Genomic DNA, 8777 nt, shown 5'->3' with positions numbered 1-8777 from the left:
CATACAGACATTGTCGCCACAGTCTGCATCCTATCCATCATCAGAAAATCGAGCAACAGCTGCTCACAATGTGAAAGCTTGTCACTCACAGGTTCCGCTCCTATGTTTAAGTGGTTCTCATTTATTTTTCATATAATGCTGCTTTCCATGTGTGATGCAGCAAAGAATGCATCGATTGTGGAAATGGTGACTTACAGGGTTATTCACTGAAGGGAGAATTCAAAGTGAATTTCTAATTTAATTTAAAATTCTCTAAGTCAGCTATGCTTCATCTTCAACTACATTGGCCTTAAATTTGAAATTCAAAAAATCATGGAACGTCTGGATATTAACAACTTAAGGACACATGACATGTGTGAAATGTCATGATTCCCTTTTATTCCAGAAGTTTGGTCCTTAAGGGGTTAATCTGTTTTTATTTACCAAACACCGAAGTGAAAACCTCTTCCTCTGCTTCTTAATGAAACCAGGAATTGGTTGGTAGCGTCTATGGATTTATTTGTTAAACTCTGCCAGTATTATTTAATGAATTGAGAATTCTAAGTGAATTTCAAATCGAAGGCCAGGGTAACCAAACCGAAAGCGTAGCGGACTTCTCGAATTCTCAATTTAGCAAATATCCTGGAACATAGGGCATTGAAAATCAAATTGCAATATTATTATTATTGCAATTTATATAGCGCCAACAGATTCCGTAGCGCTTCTCAATATTATGAGAAGGGATTTAACTATAAATAGGACAATTACAAATAAACTTACAGGAACAATAGGTTGAAGAGGACCCTGCTCGATCGAGCTTACATTCTATAGGAGGTGGGGTGTAAAACACATTAGGACAGGAATTTGCAATCAAATAAGGTGGGCTGCCCTTTAGGAGAGGGCAAGAGACAGGTATGTGAGGTAAGGGTTAGTCTTGGAGGCCATATGCTTTCCTAAAGAGATGGGTCAATATTTAGTCTAAAAGGATTGATTTGTAAAAAAAAAAACTCTGCAACTCTGCTAACCATAGTAACAGTTTGACTATTATAGCCTTAATTTTGTAACTTGGTCGATATTTAGTATAAGCTCTCTAATATTATTCATAACAATGACGTTTCTTCTGAACTCAATAAAACTCAGGAAGATAAAGTATACTTCTGTAACAAACTACAAATATTTTTAGCAAAACAAATCTTCTATATTTTATATATTAATGTCAATACTTTTCTTAAATGGTTTATAGCCTGTTTTTGTCGTTTTCCCCCTGCAGATTGCTTAAATTGTTGTGTTATTGACACCATAACTGATTGGGAGGATTTTTCAAAATCATCACTTTTTTGCCAATAGTTTACAATTTGGATTTCAATTCACTACAATTAGCGCTTATTCACCAAACTGCAGACAGTAGCAAACTGAAATTTATATTAAGAAATGAGGCTAAAATAGGCAAGCTTATTGCAACATTTCTCCTTATCGACTATTTTATTCTAAATTTCCACATTTGGATTTTAACTCACTACGAATCCGAGTTTAGTAAATAAACCCCAGTTGCTGTGATCTGGAAACCAAACTTTTGAATTAGGACCAAAAGAACTTGGCCTATGTTCCCAACGTGGATAATATGGCATAAAAAAATGATAATTTTGATTTTAGTTTTCAGCAATTCCCTATTTACTGAATAAAACCCAGTAAATGACAAACTGGTATATGAATATACAGTATTATATTTTCCAATACTGTATATAACCATGTCCTGGTAACATTTTTTTTTCTTGAAATGTTAAGTGATATGTTTTTGTATTTTGATGTGTGCATTTATAAATTAGATTCATATTTATAGATTCTGTTCTAGTGATAATAAAGATGTGAGAGGTGTGTGGATACAGAGTGGGTGTCTCCCCCCCCCCCCCCCCCCCACCCCAGCCCTGCTGTCCATCAGAGGCGTGTCCCTGGCTCTGTGTAGCTGACAAGATGCTGGGATCCTTGCTCATCTCCTGCACGTGGAAGCTAAGTGGAGCAGTGATCCCTGCGTGGGGAGTATGTGAGGAGGGAGCCTTGCAGGGAGAGTGTCTAGCAGAGGGCTGGGAATGTGCGCACTCTGAGCATGCTGTCAATGCAACAGTTTGCTTCCCTTCCTCCTGAAGAGACCTACCGACCAGTCATCTGCACAGACAGGGTAAGACCACAGAGCTCACACATTATTACACCCAGATCTATGCATTCTACATTAGAAGTGAGCCAGGGGGGGATATTCTGCTAAATGTCATTTTTAGTCTATGGCTCTCCTCCTGTGCAATAAAACAATTGTCCAGTGCTGTCTATCAGTGAATATCAATAATCATATTACAGCTATAATTTACAGGATAAACGCGTGCTATATTGCATCTGATAATTTGACATTTAGGAGATCAATAATTCCACTAATGCGATTCGTGTTGATTGGCAGTTTATAGACAGTTCTGTTATGAAAGTTCACAGGACATTCTAAATCAGTGATACAAATACAGTGTGTGTCTTGCCTCTTTTTTTTTTTTTTCCTTGTGGCGATCTTTAGTCCCTGGGGATTTACAAAGTACTTGCAGGATGATTTAGGATGGCGATGACAGGAAAAATACATTCTGGTTTTATGTAGATGATTATGTGAGTGCTGCACATATTGTCATGTTATCCATTATTATGTCTGAGTTGATAACTACAGTATGTCTGTTAATGTTATGGCTGGACTCTCATTCCTCTTAGCCAGCCTGATAATCTCCTAGCTGCTTAATCTGCAGTTCCTATAACTCTCAGCCAGACAGCAGTTGCTGTGCTCCACCATTCAGCCAGCCCTTTACCCGATGGGGAAATAAAGTTTGTAGACGCTGGACAGAAGCACCAGATGTCTATTCCTGGAAGGCGTTGTACAGAAATGTGTTTGGGGGAAAAAATATATTTATTTGCCAAAGATTGTATAATATCATGGATTTCATAATCAATAATTGGTGTTATACAATGTGCTGACTGCTACTTCCTCTTACATCAGTGTAAAACAAACAAATGCAGTGTCTCAGTTGGCTGCGCTCAAACGATATGCCATATCTTGCTATCCATCATACATCCAACTGTATGTCTGTATGAGCTAGGAAGGTGTAACTAGACCCAACGTGCATCAATACATAGCAGCACCTCTCTAAACTAAAGAAAATCTGCTAGATCATCAATCTAATTGACAGATGGCTTTTTGGTATCATTTTCCTGACCATATGTGTGGTCCACAAAATCAATTAAATTCATCAGAAACATGTGGGAGTTAAGCTGCTCACCAGATAGACATCGATAGTTTAATGCTATGACAACAAGACCTACTACTTAAACCATTGGCTATAGAGTATCCTGTCTGTAAAATGAGCATCTCTCAAGCGTTAACTCTTTGTGTACAACCGTACAGTTTAACTGTGAATAATGTACATTTATTTATCACCTGTCACGAAAGCAGTGTCCAGGGCTGGAATTGTCTAAGATGTGTGGTATCTGAGATATTAATAGTTACTATTAATAAATATATTATAGTCTTTAAAATAAGCAACAGTCATATAATTCAGGACTGTTTATAATTATTGGAGCAGAATGCGTTTTATTTGTGCTTTATATTAAATCGGACTGATTACTTTAATAGTGTACATTATTAGATCTCCAAACTGTTAGATGTCCTATTGCACATACTTCTCAGCTTGGTTCTAGAGGCTTTGTGTATGTCTGTCTGTCTGTCACTCACAATGCATTATATCCATGTAGATATGTTCACTTACATCCAGAAATAGCAATTACATACTGTAGGAGTTGGCATGAAGTGATTAGGGACTTTCCAGTTTGTTAAAGCTGTATTTTCTTATTTATTTTTTATCTTTTTAACACATGGCAGAGGTCCATGCTTCAGTTCTCTATTCTAATGATAACCATGCACAATTTTTTTTATTTTTTTTTACATTGTGTGTTTTGTTTTACCTGATGGCAATGTATGGATGTGCGAACGAGTTCCCTTGGTTGATATGGCTGCACGTAACATCCAGGCACTAAACTGAAAACGATGCCCCCTAGACTCTATGATGGGGGATGGGACACTTTATAGAAACCTAGGATGTGACTGCAAATAAGATCCATTCGGCCCATCTCGTCTGCCCAATTTTCTAAATACTTTCATTAGTCCCTGGTCTTATTTTATAGTTAGGATAGCCTTATACCTATCCCACGCATGCTTAAACTTCTTCACTGTGTTAACCTCTACCACTTCAGCTGGAAGGCTATTCGATGTATCCACTCCCCTCTCAGTAAAGTAATACTTCCAGATATTATTTTTAAACTTTTGTCCCTCTAATTTAAGACTATGTCCTCTTGTTGTGGTAGTTCTTCTTTTAAATATAGTCTCCTCCTTTACTGTGTTGATTCCCTTTATGTATTTAAATGTTTCTATCATATCCCCCCTATCTCGACTTTCCTCCAAGCTATCACCATGAACTAGTGGATCTGCCAAGTCTGTCTGTGTGTGTGTGTGTGTATATATATATATATATATGTATGTATATATATTGCACACATCTATTTTTCTGGAGCCACTTCTTTTTTTTCTTTTTCAAAGTTATATGGGTGTCTACATACATTTGGTGACATCTGTGTATAATGTAGTAACAGATGGTACGCCGTGTTGTGTGTGTCATACACATAGTTACACAGTAATATAGATTGGGAAAAGATGAGTCCATCAATTTCAACCTTTCATTTTCACACGTTTCACAAATAGGCAACATTTCTTATTATAATAGCGAAAGAGAAATTGGAATTCTCAATGGATGAGGAATCTCTTGCCAGGCTTATAAAATAGTGTGTGTGTGTGTGTGTATTTATATATATATATATATATATATATATATATTATTCATCTTTTTCTTTTTTTTTTTAAACTAATCATATCCAGATGTATTTAAACATATGTAGATACTGATAAAACAACCTATTAAGGCAGGTAATTCCACTTCTTTATTGTCTAAAGACCCATTAATGGTGTTGCCATATGAATTTTGATAATGCCTTCTGCTAATAGAGTATTATCTATCATTCATATATATATATATATATATATATATATATATATATATATATATATATATATATATATATATATATATACACACACACACACACACACACACACATGGTTGTGTTGAGTAATCTTTCATGTAATTATAGGGGTTGTGATAATTCAAGTTCCCCAAAAAGTGTTGATATAGAATTTTTTTTTTATTTTTCTTAAAGTTTGCCATACACCTTGAAACTGTGATGTTCTAGTTTTTGTCAATAAATGACTATTTAAAAAAGAAAAAAGAGGGTGAGGACTATGTGCCTATTCACCTTGTATTCTATATGTTAGTGATCCACGCCTGTTCACCTTGTGTTTATAGATAGTGGTCATGACTTTCCATTTATAGGTATTGGTGCTAACACCATATAATAAAAAAAATGGGTTTAGTGGCTTTTCATGATCATAAAAATGATTTGCCACCTCTATCAAATTACACCAGTTCTGGCAAACTATCCTATACGTGTGTGTATGTATATATAATACAATATCTTTTAGTGATTGATTTTGAAATGAAAGAGTTAAAGATAAATATTAGAATATTCATGGTCAGTTATTAATGACAGACAAATATATGAAGACATAAGTAAATAGTGTGCAAGAGCGAATATAAGAAAGATTAAGATTTATTCACAAACATCGAAATTATAGTGTAATGAAAACCAAATTTTAAAATGTAGGCGAAAGTAGTCAAATTGTAAATATATAGCGGAATAAATTGTAATTTCCCCAAAATTAGCCTCAATTTGCAAATTGATTATTAATTCATAGTGAATAGCTGTTTATTGGCTAAAAATTATAGGAGAGATCATCTGCCCTCCCCCAATACCTTCTCCCTTTTAATGTCCATGTCTTTAATAATGTGTAATTAGTCAGTCTTCCTTGTACTGCATTCAATAATGTACTCATAATGTGAGAAGCAAACGTACTCACTGCCTATTTATTTAGAACAATCTACCCAGTAACATGAGATTGATGTCATGCACACCAATTAAACTATTCCTATAACACTTACAGCTATTCTTACAAAAAATAGTACTGTAGGCTCTTTAAATGTTTGGTAACTTTTTACATTTTTGTCAGTTTTGAAAAGCTGAAAGATTGTGTTTTCAGTATGAGAGTAATGAGTATTGTAAGTGTGCCTAACGCTGACAGATATTCCTATAGTAACCCGATTATAAACAGGACTGAATATTTGCTGTTTCTTTAAGGATCCGGTTTTGTTTCATATTAATTTTTTATTTTTTTCCTTTTTATTTTTTTAATACGTGGGTGTGTTGCAAGGGATAAAAGTGAGAAGCTGATATATCCTTTTATTAATATGGTCTTAAATTAAATGTGTTCCCAGGTGGATTTACTTAGGGCTGATGTCAGGATAGCATGGAAACTTTCCAAGACACAAATGAAAAATACATTTGTTTTCTTAGGGTTAAAATAAACTTTATTGTTACCCACGGTTACTAAAATTTAAAGGTAATTTGTAATAGTTTTTCCCGCTATGCTGAGTAAATGTTCATATTTAATTTGGTTTTAGGATTAAGCTGTGTGTGTGTGTAGTTCAATACCAAATTAAAATGTGCAGGCATTAAACATTTAAATATAGACATTCAGTATGGATAAACAAACATTTATAGTTGGTATTTTTTCCGCACCTATATCCTGCTAGGTTCATTCTTAACATAATTATTATTATTTTTCCCCTTTTTTAGGTTTAATAGATCTTTCCTAACTTTTTTTTTATTTTTATTTATTTTTTTAACATTTCAGCTAAACATTTTCTTTAAAATAGTAGTTTGTAATTTTTTTGTTTTGTTTTTGTTTTATTCTAATTTGGAATTTAAATTTAACATTGTGTTTTATTTCTTACAAGTAACTATTGTAATTGGAGATGTGTGTGTGTGTGTGTGTGTGTGTGTGTATATGTGTATATATATATATATATATATATATAATTTGTGTCCAACTAATAATTTCAAGTTTAAAAATGTTGCTTTTAAGCTCATTTACAATTGTTAGCATATAGATTGTTTGTTTGTGTTACAAGATGTGCATGATTATTTACTAAAGTGAGAATTGTTGGGGGAATTCAATGGGGTTTTCAAATTTCAGGTCAAAATCGCTCAATAGCAAAAATTCTTCAAGTTAGCTATGCTTCCAATTCCTCTATTTTGGTCTAAAATTTAGATTTCACTTTGATTTCCTCCCAATTATCCCTTTAGTGAACAAGTCCAGTAGACTAAATCGCTTATAAGAAAAATTCTAATATGCAATCAAAGTGATAAAAATGTACAACACAAACAAATTTCCTGCTATCAGTAAAAATATATTGCTTTTGCTATAAAAAAAAAAAATCCCTCCATGTTTGTCGTGTTGGTCTAAATACCACAAAGTACTGGTTCGAAGGTGAATCTTTTTAACTTGTAATATAGTGATTTTAAAGAAACTAAAAAGCAAGACTTAAAGAACCAAAGAGCATAAAATATACACATTTACAAGCAATAAATCCTTGAATTACTAATGATTTAGTAATCTCGCAGTGAAGAGGTTAATCTGGAAAAGCATCCAAGGAATTCTTCTGGAATACTTGTCATGTATTGTGTAGTGAAAGTGTTTTAGACTGTCATTCTCTGGTATGCTCGTTTTTCTTGTATGGTCACTCTTGAAACGGAAAAAAAGTTTCAGATTTAAAGTCTCTGTGAGATTATTTGTGACTGACAGACATGTAATCCTTTCCTTCCACCCCCCCCCCATGATTCCTAAAAATAACTCTCTCCATGAGATGGGATTTCATATTCCCCCCCAAATGACCGTCTCCCCTGACCCAATAATGCCTTAGTGGAAAGTCTGAAAGTAAAAATACCTGTTTATAAATAGACAAGTCTCTCGTTTTTTTCCACACTAGGACCTAATGCTGGGTACGTGTTGGCTGAGGTCCCGAACTGTGAAATGGATGGTCATACAAGTCCACAATGGGCGCATAATGCATACACATTTCTGCTCTTACTTGCCTTTGCAAGATGAATTGGCCTATGATGGTGCATTGGTGTATGAACAGTTTACAAGTCTGTACCCCTTTGAAAGCACAGAGATCACGTATTAGAATAAAGGGAACGGTTTGGCAAAATTGCTTTCTGAAACTAATCAATACATTTTCCACTTTCCCTGATTTGGAAATAATCCCTATAAGTACTTTATTTGTGCAGTCTGTAAAGTATTTTAAAAGTATCAAAACTCTAAAGTAGACTGGATCGATTCTAGCATAAAGTGTATTTTATGTACATTTTACACACATTTATTTCACAATTGGGAAAAAGTGAACATCCTCCAAAACTTTTCATATACCTGTATGGAAACATAGTTTATATAACCTGAATAGTTCAATATTGTATTATCGCATGATGTTGTTTTTTTTTTTTTTTTTTTTAACCTTTTTTCTTTTGACAGTATGTCACTGCATTCTGGCATCTTTTATTATGTGTGGCGTCACTGCATTCTTCTATCTATTACTTTATATTCTTGTAGATGGAAAACCTTCAACAACTTAATACATACATCTTTTTAGAATCGAGGAAAGCAAAAAAGATAGGGATAACATTTTATTGGATTTAATAAACGTTGAAAAGAAATTGATGGAAAGATGTAGTTGAACACAACGTCTTGATTTGAGTTTGGAATATTGTATGAA

The 8777-nt window shown here is 34.0% G+C and overlaps 1 protein-coding gene across 1 annotated transcript in view; it reads left to right on the top strand.

Annotated features, from left to right (window-relative positions):
- The first annotated feature begins 1984 nt into the window (after nt 1–1984).
- Nucleotides 1985–8777, top strand: part of CORIN (corin, serine peptidase) — a 281043-nt gene continuing 274250 nt past the window's right edge. The window contains exon 1 of the mRNA XM_063457921.1: nt 1985–2155. Coding sequence (XP_063313991.1) covers nt 2084–2155 — 72 coding nt within the window. The 5' untranslated portion in view covers nt 1985–2083. The remainder of the gene's footprint in view (nt 2156–8777) is intronic.

Source organism: Pelobates fuscus, chromosome 6 (genome assembly GCF_036172605.1).
Source record: "Pelobates fuscus isolate aPelFus1 chromosome 6, aPelFus1.pri, whole genome shotgun sequence".
NCBI lineage: Eukaryota > Metazoa > Chordata > Amphibia > Anura > Pelobatidae > Pelobates > Pelobates fuscus.
The sequence above is the reverse complement of the archived record's forward strand: the minus strand, read 5'-3'. Positions and strand labels throughout refer to the sequence as shown.